We start from the raw sequence: 19,435 nt of genomic DNA, 5'->3' as shown, positions 1-19,435 counted from the left end.
TGGCCACAGCCATGTCGGAGTGGCTGAACCTCTTTCTCCCGGAGGGGAGTGGCTGTGTCCAGATGGTGGAAGCAGGACCACCCAACCACAGATTACTAAAACCCATTCCCAGCTCACTTTCTTCATCAGACTGGGAATCCTCTGAACTCTGCAGCTTGGCCTCTCCGGAATTTTCCCTTGTGGTTTCCTCCCTTCCATCTTGGATTTGCCTTCCTGATGCTCAATCCAGGCTGGCTTCCTCTATAGCACCCACCCCTACCAACCAGTTTCACTGACATGCTTGTGAATCACTCTTTACCCCATCTGCTGTAATTTGAATAGTCTTAGGTCTTGCCCCAAGCCTTTATGTCTGAGGTTTACAAGCTACAGACAGGGCGTGACTTGACTCCACCCTTAAGCCCAGGCACGGACAGAGAAATTCGTCTTGGAACGGCTCAAGGCTGTCATGTTCAAAGGTCCTAATTGCATTCTGCAGCCCTTCCAACAATTCCTTGGAGGACCAGTGGTCCTCTTCTCAGTCCACGAAAAGACACATTTGTAAGGCAGTCCAGACTTTTTGAATATTCTCTATTGTACCTCTGGGTAGTTTAGCGGAGAGGCAACCTTTAAATAGCTTTCTACCTAGCCTCTCCCAAGTATGTAAATAAGGCAATTTTTCCTCAGAAAAACGATGGACAGACATCATTGACTATTTGTAGGAATTTAGTGAGCTGGGCTCTCTTGATCTGTTTTTCCCCTACGATTAATTAACGTCTCTAGGATCATGAAGTAGATTTCTCTCTCTGAAGACTTTGAATTCCCCATGTTATGATTAGTGTCCCTCCCCTGTCAAGATTAGCATTCTTTACTCTCCATCTGCAATATGTTTTCTATTTTCTAACTGCGCTTAACCAAAGTCAACCTGCCAAACTCACAATGAGTGCCTCTCGTTTGGTGCCAATCTGCTGCCCCCGTCTAGCGCAGGCAACTGAACCAAAGTCACTCATGTGAATTTTGGGGTGACACAAAATATCATCCAGACATGGAATACCTTTTTGTAAGCTTCAGGATAGCTTCCCTGGCTCCCGGCCTCAGGCTCCCACAAGGAGAACAAGAGGCTGACATGAGATGCTGACAAGAGAGAGGGAGTGCATGTTCTGGAGTTGACTTTTATTGAGGGCAAGGGGCAGGATTACAAAGGAACAAGTGAGTGTAACTCAACCCCACCAGGAAATGCCTGCTCCTGGAGCCAAGCCTGAGCAGAGGTAAAGCCTACGTTATTGTGGGGTGCAATAATTGTTCAGTATCTCTTGCTCAGGACTTAAGCATGTGTATTCCCAGAGTGGCTCCCGACAATTTCATATGAATGGAACCATGCAAAATGTGGCCTTTTGCATCTGGCTTCTTTTACTTCCTGTTTACTTTCCACCTACATTTGGCAGGGGTGAGGGGGGATAGTACTAGGGATTGAACCCAGGGGTGTTTAACCACTAAGCCACATCCCCAGCCCTTTTTTGTATTTTTAATTTAGAGACAGGGTCTCTCTAAGTTGCTGAGAGCCTCCCTAAGTTATTGAGGCTGGCTTTGAACTCATGATTCTCCTGCCTCAGACTCTCAAGCCACTGGGATTACAGGTGTATGCCACTGTGCCTGACTCCCCTCATTTTTATTGGTGCATTATAGTTGTACATGATGATGAGATTTGTTGTTTCATATTTGTACATGCACACAATATAATAATAAAATTTGTCGACTATCACTCCCCAGCACTCACTCTTTCTTCTCCACCTACCTTCTCTTGTTCCTTTCCCTCTATTGGTTTCCCTTTGATTTTTAGGAAATCCACTCCCACCTTTCCTTTCCTTTTTCCTCTCTAGGTTCCACATAGGAGAGAAAATATACTACCTTGACCTTCTGAGTTTGACATATTTCACTTAACATGATGGTCTCTAGTTCCATCCATTTTCCCACAAATGACATAATTTCATGTTTCTTTATGGGTGAATAAAATTCCATTGTGTATATATACCACATTTTCTTTATCCATTCAGCCATTGATAGATACCTAGGCTGGATTTGGTTGTTGTGAATTGTGCTGCTCTAAACATGGGTATGCATGCATCACTGTAGTATGATGACTGTAATCCCTCAGGATAAATACTGAGGAGTGGTATACGTTGATTATATGGTAATTCCATGCCTAGTCTTTTGAGGAACCTTCATACTGATTCCCATAGTGCTCATACTAATTTACAATCCCACCAACAATATAAAAGTGTTTCTTTTTATTATTATGTCAAAATAGATTATACTATCATGTATGACTATAAAGTGTTCTTTTTTCTCCACATCCTCCCTTTTACTTTTAAAGTAAAACTCAGATACCATCTCAACTGTAGAATAATGGTACCATTATGATATCTAAAAAAATTAATAGTTCTTAATATTTTGGGGGGGGGTACCAGGGGTTGAACCCAGGTATGCTTAACCACATCCCCAGCCCCCCCCCCCTTTTTTGGAGACAGGGTCTTACTAAGTTGCTTAAGGCCTCACTAAGTTACTGAGGCAGACTTCGAATTTGTGATCCCCCTGCCTCATACCCCCGAGTTGCCGGGATTACAAGTATGCCCCACTGTGCCTGGCTAATAGTTCTTAATATGTTCAACTATGTAACTGGTGTTCAAATTTCCCTTTGATTGAGTTGCATATAACTGATTAAAATATAAGCTCAGGCCCATTTTCCTTATATCCTTATCCCTATAGTGTTCTCATTTTTTTTAAGAGGAATAGAGGATAGAACCTTCTTGAGGGTAGCATGAAAATTTGTTTTTAATTAATCATATCCATTATTGTAATGTTTACATATATACCTGATTGTTTTTAGATTAAAATGGATTATTAGTGGATAGTGAAAATGTTTTGTAATGCTGTGTTTCTCAATAATGTGGTCTCTGTACCAGTAGTGTCAGCATCATCTGGGAACTTGTTAGAGATTAAAATTTTCAGTCTCTGCCCTAGATATACTGGGTAAAACTCTGGAGGTGGCCCAGTAATCTTTTTTTTAAATACTTACATAATTCTTGTGTAAACTAAGGTTTGAGATTCACTGTTATGAAGAAATTCTATTAAGAGTAGTTTGTGTCTATAACCTTTGGCCAACTTGCAATGTAAGTCTCAGACACCCCTGAGACACCCCTGAAATAGGTACCTTACAATTTCTATATTTTCTTTTCAAGAATCCTAGGATCTTTCTTTATTAGTGTTATAAATTCAGGAAGAACATCTACAAAGGAGGAGTGCTTTCTAAAATTTGTAAAACAAATAAATGAATATATATATATATATATATATATATATATATATATATATATATATATATATATATTGTGTGTGTGTGTGTGTATATATATAACTTTTCTCATTATAATATTTGGTATTGTATGGTTTAGCTCTTTAGTTCTCAACAATTCCTTTTAAAGATATGAATGCAATGCTATAGTTCTACCATATTATCATATGTCATGTAACTGTCAAAAAGGAAGTAAATTGTAGTTCTAGACCACAACTAGAGAATGATAGGAAACGTTTTTCAGTAGTGGTTCTCCAAGGACATTTCTAATTGTCACAGTGACTGGGAAGAGGGTGCTGTTGTCTTTTAGTAGGCAGCAGCTAGGGATGCTAAATATGCTGAAATTGCTGGGCTGGGGTTGTGGCTCAGCGGTAGAGCACTCACCTAGCACATGTGAGGCCCTGGGTTTGGTCCTCAGCACCACATAAAAATAAAGGTATTGTGTCCAACTACAACTAAAAATTAAATATTAAAAAAATGCTGAAATTGTGAGGGAGTAGGAGGCAGTCCTGAATAGTGAATTGTTTCATCCAAAATGCCAATAGTGCCCTGTGGTAAGACATCTCAGAAGAGGCTGTTCAGTAGTAGAGTACTGGCCCAGCTTGTGTGAGGACCTGGGTTCAATCCCCAGAACTTCTAAAAAAATTTTTAAAGATATTCTGAGCAATCAACATCATTTCAAATTATTTCAGACACACTTGCCAAGTGCTCTCAAAAACCATAGTTAAACTCAGCTTTGCAGGTAGCCAGCTGATTGTATGGATGCCAACTATTTGAATAGTCTCCTAATCCTTCCTTCCTTGTTCTGACACTGAACCATCACAGTGGAAGTGGTAGAATCATCATCTCTCAAGCTTGAGACTATATATATGTATGTATGTATATACACACACACACACACACTTGCGTGCACACACACACACTGTTATTATTTTTTTTTCTGTTCTTAAACATTGTTGACTACATGGATAGGAGGGTAAAGCTATGAATTCACATTGCAGGTCATTTCCTAATCTACTCAACAGCAGATTGAAATAAAGTCTGAGAAATGGATAGGTTGAACTAATTATGCCCAGTATGATTTAAAGAGATTGATTTGGGAAGAATATAAACTACCCAGATCTGCATTTTACTAAAAGAATGAAAGATGCCAAAAATTTTGTTATTTTAATATTAGGATTAGATTGAATTTCAGTGGGAAATATATATACATATAGGTACTGGGGGTTAAACCCAGGGTGCTTAACCATTGAGTCACATTTCCAGTTTTGTTTTGTTTTTTATTTTAAGAGAGAGTCTAGCTAAGTAGCTTAGAGCCTTGCTAAGTTGCTGAGATTGGCTTTGAACTGGTGATCTTCCTGCCTCAGCCTTCTGAGTCTCTGGGATTACAGGTGTATGCTACCATGCCTGGGTCAAGTAAAAATATTTTAACAACATCTTCAGCTGAAGAATTCAGGCAAAACTGGGTTTTGATTTATGTATTAAGTTTTACTCATTGTTTTGCAATGGTACTGGCATAAGAAATGATTCCCAAAGTCATTTTAATGTTTATCCTTTTAAACCACTTATGATTTGGTTGAGATTAATTAGTCCTCATTTTTTTTCCTGGCTGGCTTTATCATTTTGTTTATTTTCCGATTTTATCCTGAATTTTTCATGTTGCTTTGTCATGAACTCATTCCCCCAATTTCTAGAAATATCCTATTAGGATCCCTACACATTGGTAATATTATTTAAAATCTATCTAGAACTTAATCCTCCCCACCTCTCATAATTACTAGTAGAGTCTGGTTATTGAGGATGTTCTATGAATTGATCTTAATGGTTCCTTAGAGGGCTAAGTGTAGTTTTATGATTCATCTCTGTGATTTTTTAAAAAAAAATTATTTTTTAGTTTGACACAATACCTTTATTTATTTATTTTTATGTGGTGCTGAGGAACTATCCCAGGGCCTGAGCAAGAACCCCAGCTCTCATCCCTGTGATTTTCTAAAGGGAAATATACATTGGAGTACTGATAGTCCTCATTTTGTATCCTATCAGCTTCTTGCTATATGTTATCTTCTTTTAGCTTGGAAATTTCACAATTTCACACTTTCTCTGTTCTGTATCTGAATGTTATGCATTTCTTTATTGCAGAGAGACAACTTTGGGTGGATCCATGGACTCTGTGTCTAAACTGATTGACTATGTAGGATGGCTGTCCACTACTGCAATGCGATTGGAGAGTAACAGTACTTTCTTGTTGCACTTCATTTTGGATTTCTATGAGAAGGTAGCACACATTCCATTTTTCCAGTTTAGATTTTGTGATAGCTGTTAAGTGTTCTAGCCCATTATTTAAATTTCATGGACAACCATCAAGGTGTGCTATGAACTTATTAGTATGGTTAAGATAACCAAACATCTTAAAGTTGATTATTGTATTTTCATCTGAGTAAATGACTTTCATAAAATAAAGTATAAAAACAAATGTGTTTTATTTTTGATCTAGTTACCTACCACTTTAATATACACTGACCTATAATAATACTGGCCTTAGACAGAAGTCTGTTTCTAACATCACTTTTTGTTTATCCATTGTATATCACCAACCTCTTGCAAAAACCAAGATATCATTTTGTTTTTTCAGATCTCCTACCTTTCAACTACCTATATTATTCTGGTACTTAGTGCCTTTATGATACTAGTACTCTTAATTGTTTTATAGTATTTAGATAGAACTAAATACTATAGAACTATTACCATGAAGCACCCATTATAATCTCACATTTCTGGCTTTCTTCCTTCATTAATACCTCATTGTCTTGTATTATGTGTTTGCTTAGAAGCATGCTTTCCTTCATTTTCCAGGTCAACCGCTGACTAATATGATAAATAAGTATTCATGGGACTTAAGGAGAAAGAAATGCTCCTTTGTCTACCCTGTTCCCAAACTCAAAGACATCCCCCCAGAAAAAATTAAATCCTTTAATAATGATGTTCTAGAAATAATTTTCCATTGCAAGGTTGATATTTGATGAAGTTTATTTTCAGCAGACTTATGGCTACCTATTCTGTTTAGGAATCAGGCATGTCTAAACCTGTTGTTTTTATTATTTATTTTGATAATTCTTTGGAACAACTTGGCTGATTTCTGGCAAATAATCTATGTGCTGATGTTATCATTTTCCCCAAAAGGTATGTGACATATATGTAAATTATAACCTTCCATTAGTGGTATTATTTCCTCCTGGGATCTTCCACTCTGCACTCCTCAGCCTGGATACCAGTATATTGAACCAGCTCTGTTATATTATGCACAGGTACAAGCCTTTTTACCATTTAATGCTTACTACATCATAATTTTGTCTTATCTTTCAAGTATAACACAATAAGTATTCCTATTCATTTTCTGCCAAGGCATGCAAAATAGGAAACATGACTTTCTTTTGGATACAAAATTCCAATATGGGGATAAGATAGCTGTGTTATCTGTAAGTCCCGTTACAAGGGATATGGAATTTTTTTTTAAAAAAATCATAGTTAAGGATCTGTTGTACAAGGTATACTTGCACTCAGCTTTGTTAATTCCAATTTTTGTGTTGGTAACTGATTTAAGTATATGTAGATTTTCTGGGCGACAAGAGGAGCTATTGCTATTATGTGAAACTCTATAAGTATTATTTCTTTTCTGTGGGGATTACCAGGGATTGAACTCAGAGGCATTCAACCACTGAGCCACATTCCTAGCCCTGTTTTGTATTTTATTTAGAGACAGGGTCTCACTGAGTTGCTTAGCACCTTGATGTTGCTGAGGGTGGATTTGAACTCACAATCCTCCTGTCTCAGCCTCCCAACCAGCTGGGATTGCAGGTGTGTGCCACCGCTCCTGGCTTCTAATTATAATTTTTGATCTCCTCTTTTCTTTCACTTGTGGACTGAAGTTACTTTTTTCAATCATAAGTGTAGACCCTTTTTGGCTTACATTGTAGAACTGTGTCAAGGTTAAAATATTATAAAACTAATTAGATCATTGTTCTCAGGCAAAAAAATAAATATTTCTTAATTTTCTCTTTTATGTTGTGACTTTTTTTATATGATGAAAATACATTTTGTGTCAGTGGCTGAGTGCTTTTGAGCCTTTATTAACTTTAAAAAAATTTTCTTTAGTTGTAGATGGACACACGATATCTTTATTTTTATGTGGTGCTGAGAATTGAACCCAGTGCCTCAAACATGCCTCATACAAGTGCTTTACCACTGAGCTATAGCACTGAGCCTTTATTAATTTTTTTCTTTTTAAAAAACATTTTTAGGTATAGGTGGATACAATATTTTATATTTGTGTGGTGCTGAGAATTTAACCCAGTGCCTCATGCATGCCAGGAGAGTGCCCCACCTCTGAGCCACAACCCTAGCCCACTTTCATTAATTTTTAATAGTGAAACATTAAAATCATGTCTGTTGGGCTGGGGTTGTGGCTCAGTGGTAGAGCACTTGTCTAGCATGTGTGAGACACTGGGTTCAATCTTCAGCACCATATAAAAATAAATAAGTAAATAAAGTAATATAAAGGTATTGTGTCCACCTAAAACTAAAAAATATATATTTTTTAAAAAGCATGTCTGTCATTGTTTTGTCTTTTTTTTAATAAGGTACATTTTACATATAGTCAAATGCACATCTTAAATGTACAACTCAGTTTTGAATCTCTATTTTTAAAATTCTTTGAGTAGAATGTGTCATAAAATGATAAAATCATCAACCAGACAACTGAATATTTGTATAGACTTACACACATTTGCATTTAAAATGTAAGGTTTTATTTATTTGTATTTCAAAAGCATTGTATCTAAAGGCATGTTAAACATTTTATTCTATTTGTTTTTACCATTAGGTATCATAAAAATTTGAGTGCAGCAAAGAAAAATGAGTTGGTACAAAAGGTATGAGTGATAAATCTCTGTGTTAAATCACTGTTGTTTAAAAACTGACCTGTTCAGAATAAGACGGAAAGGAAGAATAGATAATAATGACAATTTTATTTCTTTCTTTGACTCTTTAGGCAAAATCAGAGTTCAATTTCAGCAGCAAGACCTATCAACAATTTAATCAGTATTTGACAACCATGGTTGGTTGTCTGTGGACATCCAAACCCTTTGAGAAAGGAACATATATTGACCTCCAAATCCTAGAAAGTGCTGGAATAATGGAATATAAAAACAGTTTAAATTTAGTCTGTCACCCTTCTCTATTAAGCTATGCTGCCTCCTTTTTGCTGCAGGTAAGGGCGTTTAAAAGACTTAGATTTTACATAGTGATACTATAATGTCAAAAATAGGAAATGCCACAAATTTAGTGTGTCTGAATTGTAATACATGTTCAGTATTTTTTCTAGTATCAATTAAATTTTGGGCATTGTGGTAGGCTTTAGGGATTCATTTAACTTAAATAAGTCTCTGTCTTGCAAGAGAGCTTGGGCTTATAGTGAAGACAGACTAGTTAACAAATTAATATAGCATAGTGAGGTGAAGTGAGAAAAGGTAGTTGTGAGAAAGATAAGGAAATGATTAGTTCTCCTTGGGTAAAGGTGGTGCTAAGTAAGAGGTTTCATAGAAGTGAAAGTTCTCATATAATCCTATGGAAAATGTAGGCCAGATAATATAGAGTCTTTGCAGAAACATGCTGATTTATTGGATTGATAATAATGTGGGCAGAGGGAAGGGTGCCTTCTCATTACTTTATCCTCAGCTTTGTCATTTTCAACATTATCAGTGACTTGAAGAGGATTCATATAGTGTGCATTTCAAATTCATGGATGACACAACAGGGTGGGATTGCAAATACTCTGAAAGAATCTAGTTTCCAAATTTCCTCAACAGGCTGGAACATGAAGAAATCTAACAAAATGAGAAAAAATATGTACTGAGTGGGGAAGATAATTCATTGAACAAATGTTTAATATATGCATACAATGAACCAGGCACTGTAATTAATAAGACATATCTGGGTGCAATTTTGTCAGGGAGGCAATCAATCAGTAGAATCTTAGTGTAAACAGTAATGAGCAATGTGTGAAGTTTCAATTTTTCTGCATCTTTCCCAACACTTGTTAAATGTTATTTTTTATTCTAGGTATCTTAAAGGATGTGAAGTAATATGCATTATGGTATTGATTTGCATTACCATGATATCTGTTGATATTCAGCATCCTTTCTTGTGCTTATTGGCCATTTGTATATTTTCTTTGGATGAATATTCAGACTCTTTTGCTCATTTTAAATTGGATTATTTGTATTTTGTTACTGGTTTGTGAGAGTTCTTTCTATATTCTAGAAGTAAATCCCTATCTAAATATACACTGGCAAAAGTTTTTATCTATTCTGTGAATTGTCTTTTCACTTGTTTGTTTGTGTCTTTTGAACACCAAAGTTTTTCATTTTGAAGTCTGGTTTTTAATTTTTTTTTTAACTTTTATTGCTTGTGCTTTTGTTTCAAAGTTAAGAAATAACTGCCTAACTCAAGGTCATGAAATTCCATTTCAATTTTATTATCAGTTTGCCATTTTCTACAAAGAATCCAAGTATTATTCTAATAGGTAACGCCTCAGATCTGTACATAATTTATGTAGTACTGCCATCTTAACAATATTAAGCCATCTAACACATGACCACCACATATCTTTCTTTTTTTTTTGTAGAGAGTGTGTGTGTGTGTGTGTGTGTGTGTGTGTGTGTGTGAGAGAGAGAGAGAGAGAGAGAGAGAGAATTTTAAAATATTTATTTGTTTTTAGTTTTTGGCGGGCACAACATCTTTGTTGGTATGTGGTGCTGAGGATCGAACTCGGGCCGCACGCATGCCAGGCAAGCGTGCTACCGCTTGAGCCACATCCCCAGCCCCTCCAGATATCTTTCTATTTAATAAAAATTAAATAGCTCCTCTTTAATTTTTTCAACAATGTTTTATGCAATGAGTGTAGGTTTTGTACTTTTGTTAAATTCATTTCTAAGTATTTTCTGATGTTATTGCAAATGGAATTGTTTTTTTAATTTCATTTTGATTACTCATTGTACTATAAAAATGTGATTTAAGGGGGCTGGGGATATAGCTCAGTTGGTAGAGTGCTTGCCTCACATGCACAGGGCCCTGGCTTCAATCCCCAGCACCACAAAAAAAAAAAAAAAAAAAAGATAAAGAAATGCAATTTAATTTTATATATTGACTGTATATACTGCAACTTTATTGAACTTCTTTATTAACTATAATTTTTCAGGTGATTCCCTAGAATTTTCTGTATCTAGAATTATGTCATCTGCAAAAAGGGATAGTTTTATTTCTTCCTTTCAAATCTCAGTGCTTCTTCTTTGTCTTGCCTAATTGTCAAGCGTAGAACTTTAGGTATATTGTTGAAGAAAAGTGGCAAAAATGGCTACTTGATCACTTTGTTACAGTATGGTAAAGCTTTCTCTGGATTATGAGGTTAAGGATTTTCCTTCTACTACTAGTTTGTTGAATGTTTTTATCATGCATGAGTGTTGGATTTTTTAAAAAAAATTTTTGTAGTTATAAATGGACAGAATGCCTTTATTTTATTTGTTTATTTTTATGTGGTGCTAAGGATCAAACTCAGTGCCTCATGCATGCTAGGCAAGCACTCTGCCACTGAACTACAGCCGCAGCCCGAGTGTTGGATTTTGTGTAATGCTACAAACTTGATCCTATGGTTCTGTCCTTTATTTTTTGAAATAGTATATTACATTAATTGATGTTCAGATGTTTAACCCTGCACTCCTGGAATAAATTCCACTTTGTCATAGATAACAATTCATTTTACATGTTACTAGATTTTTTTAGTACTTTGTGAAGGGTTTTGTATCTATATTGGTTTTTCCTTATGATTTCTGACTGATTTTAGTTGCAGGTTAATATTGGCCTCATAGTATGAGTTAAGAAATGTATTTTTCTCTTTCACATTTTGGAAAACTTGGTAAAGGGTTGGCATTAATTATTTAAATATTAGGTAGTGAAGCCATCTGATCATGGGCCTTTTTTCAGTAGAAGGTTTAAAAGTTACTAACTAATTCAATCTCTTATTATTAGGTTTATTCTTATATCCTATTTCTTTTTGATATTCTACCTTTTTAAATATATGTTTTTATAGGTGCAAATTGATCTCAAAATGTTTTCTCATTTTACTTTTTTTGGGGGGCTGGGGGGTTTGAACCCTTGGAGATCTTTGCCACTGAGTTGTATCTCCAGTCCTTTTTATTTTTTGAGACACGGTCTTGCTAAACTGCTAAGGCTGGCCTCTAATTTGCAGTCTTCCTGCCTCAGCTTCCTGAGTCACTAGTACAGGAGTGCTAAGGTTTTGTTTTTTTTTTTTTTTTTTTTTTAGTTGTAGATGGACACGATGCCCTTTATTTTATTATTTTATTTTAAAAGATTATTTTTAGGGCTGGGGATGTGGCTTAAGCAGTAGCGAGCTCGCCTGGCATGCATGCAGCCCGGGTTCGATCCTCAGCACCACATACAAACAAAGATGTTGTGTCTGCCGAAAACTAAAAAATTCTCTCTCTCTCTCTCTCTCTCTCTCCCTCCCCCCTCCCTCCCTTCCTCAATCTCTTTCTCTCCCTCTCTCTCTCCTCTCTCTTAAAAAAATTTTATTTTTATGTGGTGCTAAGGATCAAACCTAGTGCCTCAAATGTGCTAGGCAAATGCTCTACCACTGAGCTACAACCCCAGCTCCAAGGAGTGCTGAGTTTTTAAAGACAATTTTTGCCAACTGCCAATTTTTTTAGGAAATAGATTTATAGGTTTCTATATAGAGCTTTCTATAGTCTGGATTTTGCTGTTTGTATCCTTGTGTAACACTTCACATGTTCTTGTGTTCCTGTTATTTCCTATAAATTGGTAGTTAGATCTAGGGTTTTGATCAGATTTGGGATCTTTTAAAATTTTAATAATTTTTTTAATTTGACAAGGACATTTTATAGGTAGTATTATTTATTCCATTAGAAGGAACTTAATATAGCTGATTATCTTTTTTAAAAAATCTTTTTCATTGTAGATGGACACAACACCTTTATTTTGTTTATTTTATTATTTTTTTTAATGTGGTGCTGACAGTCCAACCCAGTGCCTCACATGTGCTAGGCAAGCACTGTTCCGCGGAGCTACAACCCCGGCCCCCTGATTGTCTCTCTCTTACTATATAGTGGGCATTGATGATCATTGCCCAGATTTAGTTCATCAGTGTTGAAGTGGTAATATTTTATCATTCCTTCTTTATTTATTATCTGAAATACTTTCTCTAAAGAAAAATTTCTCTTCATTTTGATACTTTTAGGATTTAAAAAAATTGTCCCTCTTTTAATTGTCCTCGGGTATCCTGGGAACAACCTAGTCTATGATTACTGAAAATGAAAGTAAATGTTCTCATTAAGAAATTAGAAATTATTGCTTTACTCATTCCCTGGTGTTATTGTTTAGAAATTGTGTGACCTAGGACAAGTTCTTTAAATTCTTTGGGCTTAATTTACCTTGTCTGTTAAATGGGAATGATAATACCTACCTTGATTGAGTTGTTGTTATAAAAAGTAAATTTCATGGTGCATGTGAATCTAATTATCTTTGGCATATAGTATTGCTTGGATAATGGTTGTTGTTATCTATTGATTGATTTATGTTATAATTCAAGAATATTTTATGAAAATTTTGATTATTAGTTATTGTTTCCCAATTCTTTAAAGCAGTAGTTCACAGATGAGGGAACCTTCATTTGCCAATGTCTGGGAACATTTTTGGTTGTCATAAATGAGAAAGGGAACATACTGGCATCAAGTGGGTGAGACTAGGGATAATACTTTACAGGACATTCCCCTACAACAAAGAATTTTTCAGTGTAAAATGTTAGTAGTGCCAAAGTCAACCACCACACCCTACTTTGAAGGTTTTCTCTCCATAGTCTGTCTCCAGCATCTTATCTGTAATCATCGTCTGATAAGGCTATTTTATTAGATGATTTGATAGTTCTTGAGTGTATGCTTGTAATCAGTTTCATGCTGCATACTCTCTTACTTTAATAGATATTGTTTAATGAACTTAAGATCCTATTTCTATTAAGTGATTTTGACTTGGTAAATGTTTAAAATTGTTTTTTGAGGAGGTTGTAACTGCACATACAGAAAAGTCAAATTTAGTTAATAAAGGTATATAATTTTAAGGGAAGTGTCCATAAAATGATACATTTTGGATTTGCTTCAAAATAACTACGGAGTATTTTGAAATTCCTCAAAAAGTAAACAGAATTTGTCATCTGACCCCATAATACCATTCCCAGGTATATACTCAAGTTGAAAATGGTGCTGAAACAAATGTATGTACACTTAGGTTCATAATATTATTAATACAATAGCCAAAACAAGAAAATACCCAACAGTTCATCAGCTCATGAATGGATAAATTATGGATTAGTCATTCAATGGAAATTATTCATGTAAAAAAGGAATGAAATACTGATACACGCCACAATGTGAATGAATTTTGAAAACATTATTTCAAGTGAAAAGCTAGACACAAATGATCACGTGCTGTTTAATTATTTATGAAAAATCCAGAATAGTCAGGCATGTTGGTGCATACCTATAATCCCAACGGTTCCTGAGGCTGAGGCAGGAGAATTGTGAGTTCAAAGCCAGCCTCAGCAACTTAGCAAGGCCCTAAGAAACTCAGTGAGACCCTATCTCTAAATAAAATTGAAAAAAGAGCTGGGCATGTGCCTCAGTGGTTAAGTGCTCCTGAGTTCAATCCGTGGTCGGTACCAAAAAAAAAAAAAAATGGGGCTGGGGTTGTGGCTCCGTGGTAGAGTGCTTCCCTAGCATGTGTGAGGCACTGGGTTCGATTCTCAGCACCACATATAAAAACAAATACATTCATAAAGTTCCATCAATAACTAATGAAATTTATTTTTTAAAAAATCATCCAGAATAGGTAAATCCATAGACACAGAACACAAATTGGTTCTTAAATAATCTTCCCTATTTTATCCTCTGGTTACTTAGTTTTCCCTCCCCAGAAACTACCACTCTTAAATATTCTTTATCAGATACATGGTGTACATTTCTGTGTAAATTATCTTTTTCAACACTATTTACTATACTTAACTGTTTTGTCTCTTGATATTTATATTTATATTTATATTGTGCTGGGATTGAATCCAAGGCCTTGTGCATGTGAGGCAAGCACTCTACCAACTGAGCTATATCCCCAGCCCTGTCTCTTGATTTTTTAATAGTTTGGCTTTTGTTTCTTAATAGTACATAAAAGACTGTCATATTCCTTTGCGGTGTATGCATAGTATTCACTTGTATGAATCTAGTGTATGTTAAAGTGATCCCTTATTGAATATCTAAGTTGTTTACAATCTTATTTATTCTAACCAGTACTCTTGAATTATATATATTGTTTTACACATGTGCTAGTGTGTTTGCTAGATAAAATTACTTAAAGAAGAATTGCTTTCAAAGGGAACAGTTTTTAATTTTTTTTGGTTTTCATCAAATTGCTTTTAGTAGAAGTTAGACCAATTTCTATTCACACAAGCAATGAATGGGTTTCCATTTCTCCATACTCAGTCAACATATGCATTTCCTATAATTCTTAATTGGAAAAGCGTATAATGAATTATAGATAAAGCATAACTGATCTTCATAAATCAGTGTGTTTTTTTCCTCTAAGGGGGAGGTGGAACAGAAAGAGAAAGACACTTAGTTACAAGATTTAATCTCTAAAGTAGTTAATTTATCAACTTAAACATAGGTAGCAAACTTGTTTTGGGCGATCAGTAATTGATACACTGTTTTAAATCAAAACCATTTTCTTTTTTGGGGGGCGGGGGAGTACCAGAGATTGAACTCGGCCACTCAACCACTGAGCCACATCCCCGGCCCATTTTTGTATTTTATTTAGAGACAGGGTCTCACTGAGTTTCTTAGTGCCTTGCCATTGTCGAGACTGGCTTTGAACTAGTGATCCTCTTGCCTCAGCCTCCTGAACTCCTGGGATTACAGGTGTGCAGCACCACACCCAGCTAAATCAAAACCATTTTCTAAATGTTTAAGGAAGATTAGTTTTGGAAGTTTACATTTTGGCAGCATAGAGTAATATATTTGGCAAAATGTGAAACTGTCATTTCTGTAGTTAATGTTGTTTCCATATGGTTCAGAAATACTAAGCTTTAAAATTAATACATTAACTTTTCTTCAAAAGAATGCCTTTTGATTTCCAATCACCAAGTAACTGTTTACTATGTGATTACTGATTACTTAACTTTGAGGTGGTATATACAACCTCTGATACCATGGCAGTATGATTTAAGTCTGACAACCATTTTTACTGAATTATTCCATTATAAGTGTTTCTTATTAGCCATGTTCTTTAGAGATAATTTAATAAAATCTACTTTGGCTAATTAGTTGTCAGAAAATGTATACAGCCTACATTTCAGGGAATTCTGAAGCTTTGCATGTGTGGTGTTGGGGGGTACTAGGGATTAAACCCAGGGGCATTCTCCTGCTGAGCTACATCCCCAACTAACTTTATGTTATGTTATGTATATATGTATGTATTTATTTTTAAGACAAGGTTTTGCTAAGTTGTCTAGGCTGGTCCTAAACTCATGATCTTCTTGCCTCAATCTCCCAATTACCTGCAATTAGAGGCATGCATCACTGTACCTGGCAAAGCTGTTTTTAAATCATAAATTTCCTTTGAATTAGTAACTAGTTGTTTCCTTGTTTGTTTATTCATTCAGCTAATATTTATTTGGTGCCCCTTGTGCTTCTAGCACTGGAATATAATACTGAAAAAGACAAATACACCCCTTCCCATGTGGATTTTACTCCTAATGAAGGCAAATGATTAACAGTAATAAAATTAGTAAACATGATAATTTTAAAGTTTGATAAATATTGCAAAGGAAATAGGATGAAGTGAGAAGGGCTAGGGAGATGTCAAGAGATGGGTGATCAACGAAGGCCTTTTTGGGTAAAGTGACATTAGAGCTGACATTTCTTCTGAGAGATGAGAATGAGCATTTGGAAATAGGTACAGAATGAGCATTCCAGGCATTGGAACTTAGAACAGCTCAAAGATTTCAAAGAAACTGAGACCAGTGTGGCTTAGCACTTAAGGAACAAGAAGGAGAATGGAATGAAGAAAGCTTGAAGAGACTTTGAGAGCCATCTGCCTTCCAGGTCTTAAGAATGCAGTGGGAGACAATGGAAAGAAATTTAAGCAGGGCTGCCATATGGTTTGAGTTGATGTTTAATAAGATCCCTGGCTTCTTTGTGGTGGATGAATTAAAAGAGGAGGCCTGAGTGGGAGCAGGGATACCCAGGAGGAGGCTATCGCTAGAGTTGAGAGAAAAGATATTAATAGTAATTTTTATGCAAGTGGTGGTGGTGGTGGAGATGGGTATAAATTGACTGATATCGCAGTATATTGTAGCAGTAGAACAGGCAGGACTTTTAATGGTGGCTTGATTGGAGGTGGGAATTAGAAAACGACTTTTGGGGTTTTTGACTTGAACAATTGAGTCAATGGTGGTTCCATTTGTTAAAGAGAGGAATACTGATGCATGAATGGAGAGGTTATTTCATTTGGACAGGGAGGATAAGTTTAGAATTGAGTTCTCTTTAGAGTTTGAAATGCCTGTTAAGACATCTAAAAAATGTTAAGTGGACAGTTTGAAATAGAGGCTTGGATCTCAGGAGAGAGGTTGAAACTAGAAAAAATATAATATGGAGTTCATCAGCCTGTACTATATTTCATCAATTTCAAAAACACTTTTTTTAACTTTCTGACTTTTCAGAGATCAGGATACATCTTGTGATCATTGTCAGTTAGCTAATAATCATGATATAGTTGTCATTTGCTATTCAAGCATGCACAGGCAGAATTCTAGAATCAGACTGTGTAGAATGAATGTTAGCAGTTTGGTAGGGGGAGTCTGGAGTCAGTGTTGGATCACTGTTTTAACCCTCAAAACCTGAATAATTTGGGAGGAGGGAGAAGGGAAGAAATGAACCACACATGTTATTAACTTTTAAAATTTACTCTTGGTATCCTTGGGGGATTGGTTCCAGGAAGGCTCTTTTCAGATAAAAAAAAAAGTCACAGGTGCTGAAGTCCTTAATATAAAATGATGTGGGAATTTTTATATAACCTGCACACATCCTCCTATATACATATGCTGTGCCAATAAACCCATTATAAACTCAAAAGATCTTAAGTTGAACCATGGTTAAATTGATCATCTCTGGAATACTTATGATACTTACATATTGGTTAGGGAATAAAGACAAGAAAAAAGTCTGTACGTATAATCATTGGTGCAAGGTGAACATTGCTCAAATAATGATTGATGGGAGAGACTTAGGGTCTATGAAATGGAGGGAGGTTTCAGTAGGGTATACCTATACATTACTTCATTCATGTGGATTCAGCATAATGCTTAGCACTCAGCAAATTCCTGAGAAAACTTTTTTCTAACACCCTGCATCTCTAGTCTAATGGCTAAGTACAGAATAAAAAAATGAGGCCATAGATTGGCAAAATGGTGTTCACTTTTTCTACTGTGATTTTGTTTCCTCTCTATTTGCTTCTAGGAAAAGGGAAATATGGAGGGTTGAGGTGGGTATATATTCAAAAGGAATCCAAGAATTATGGTTGGAATAGGACTTAGTAAAATGAATCAGAGAGTGAAGAACCATCTTGATTTTCTAGTGTTTTTGCTAACTAAATATTTTCATCCCCATGTCTCCCCACTTTTTTTTTAAAGGAAAACCTGGAAGAAAGGACAATAAACATGGGCTCTATTCGGGTAAATAAATTTACTTTTATTACGGTCAGAGATTTCATGTAGCTTAATGTCGTCAAGACCTTTACTGTTTTCCAAATCTTAAGTCTGGTGCCTCTACAAAGTCAAAGTGAAATGTTTGCATTCTGAATTCATTCCTGTGATTTATATGGATTTATTGGCACATACCTTCTTTATTCTTCTCTAGGATGTAACTCTTCATTGTTTAATACTTGCTGTTGTGATCATGCATTGTCTCATTTAGTAGTATAGTTGTATGTATATAAACTGTACCTGTAATGAGATTAATTTAACAAAACTCTGTACAATTGTTTGATTATTATAGAAACTCCTTCTGTTTATTTTTGTATTATAGGCAATAGTGTAATAATGTCTGCTCCTGTGTTATCTATTTTAGATGTTAAATTTCTAGAGTATGGAAATGGTGGCGATTTTCATAGTATTTTGTTTAGTTGAACAGATTGTTTTTGCCAATATAATGAAAGGGATGTTTAGCCCTTAGACTTTGGGAACTTTCTGGTTTGAATGTTACTTAGTGACTCAGCTCCTGTTATGAACTTGGCCCTTCTTCTGAGCTAACTCTTATGTGTATCTAGGATGCTGTGAACTTTTCCTAGGGAAAGAAGAGGAAGTAGAAAATAAGCATATGTATTTCATAAGTACTTTTTCTTTTTTTCTGCCTGCAGGGGAAGAAATGGAACTGGTATTTGGAATATTTATTTTCAGAGGGGTTACAAGGCTTGAAACTTTTCATAGGAAGTAATATTCATCATTCTTCTGTCCCATGATCAGAGCTGTCCCCTGATAACCACCATGGTAAATATTAAATGAATGTTTACATACACACCGAACTTGCTGGACTAAATTCCTTCCTCAATGCTAGAGAGGACAAGTAGCTCAACTTGTGTTTCCCTAACCATTTCATTAATGGACTGCTATTTTCTTTTTTTTCTTTCTTTTTTTTTTTAAAGAGAGAGTGATAGTGGGAGAGAGAGAGAGAGAATTTTTTAATATTTATTTTTTAGTTATCGGCGGACACAACATCATTGTTTGTATGTGGTGCTGAGGATCGAACCCGGGCCGCACGCATGCCAGACGAGCGCGCTATCGCTCGAGCCACATCCCCAGCCTCTGGACTGCTATTTTCAAGGAGTACTCAGAGTGGCCTTCTGTCCATGGCTCAGGAGGGCCTTGGTGCGGCTAACATTTTGTGATTTAGATTTTTAGCTTACTGGTAAAAATGACTT

The 19,435-nt window shown here is 35.7% G+C and overlaps 1 protein-coding gene across 1 annotated transcript in view; it reads left to right on the top strand.

Annotated features, from left to right (window-relative positions):
- Positions 1–19,125, top strand: part of CENPI (centromere protein I) — an 86,871-nt gene extending 67,746 nt beyond the window's left edge. Inside the window, exons 17-22 of the mRNA XM_081277851.1 lie at positions 5,468–5,603; positions 6,509–6,633; positions 8,208–8,256; positions 8,376–8,594; positions 18,150–18,191; positions 18,875–19,125. Coding sequence (XP_081133977.1) covers positions 5,468–5,603; positions 6,509–6,633; positions 8,208–8,256; positions 8,376–8,594; positions 18,150–18,191; positions 18,875–18,976 — 673 coding nt within the window. The 3' untranslated portion in view covers positions 18,977–19,125. The remainder of the gene's footprint in view (positions 1–5,467; positions 5,604–6,508; positions 6,634–8,207; positions 8,257–8,375; positions 8,595–18,149; positions 18,192–18,874) is intronic.
- The last annotated feature ends 310 nt before the right edge of the window (positions 19,126–19,435 follow it).

This window comes from Spermophilus citellus, assembly GCF_964194105.1.
Source record: "Spermophilus citellus genome assembly, chromosome: X".
Classification (NCBI taxonomy): Eukaryota; Metazoa; Chordata; class Mammalia; order Rodentia; family Sciuridae; genus Spermophilus; species Spermophilus citellus.
Note: the sequence above shows the minus strand (reverse complement) of the source record. Positions and strands in the feature narration are given on the sequence as shown.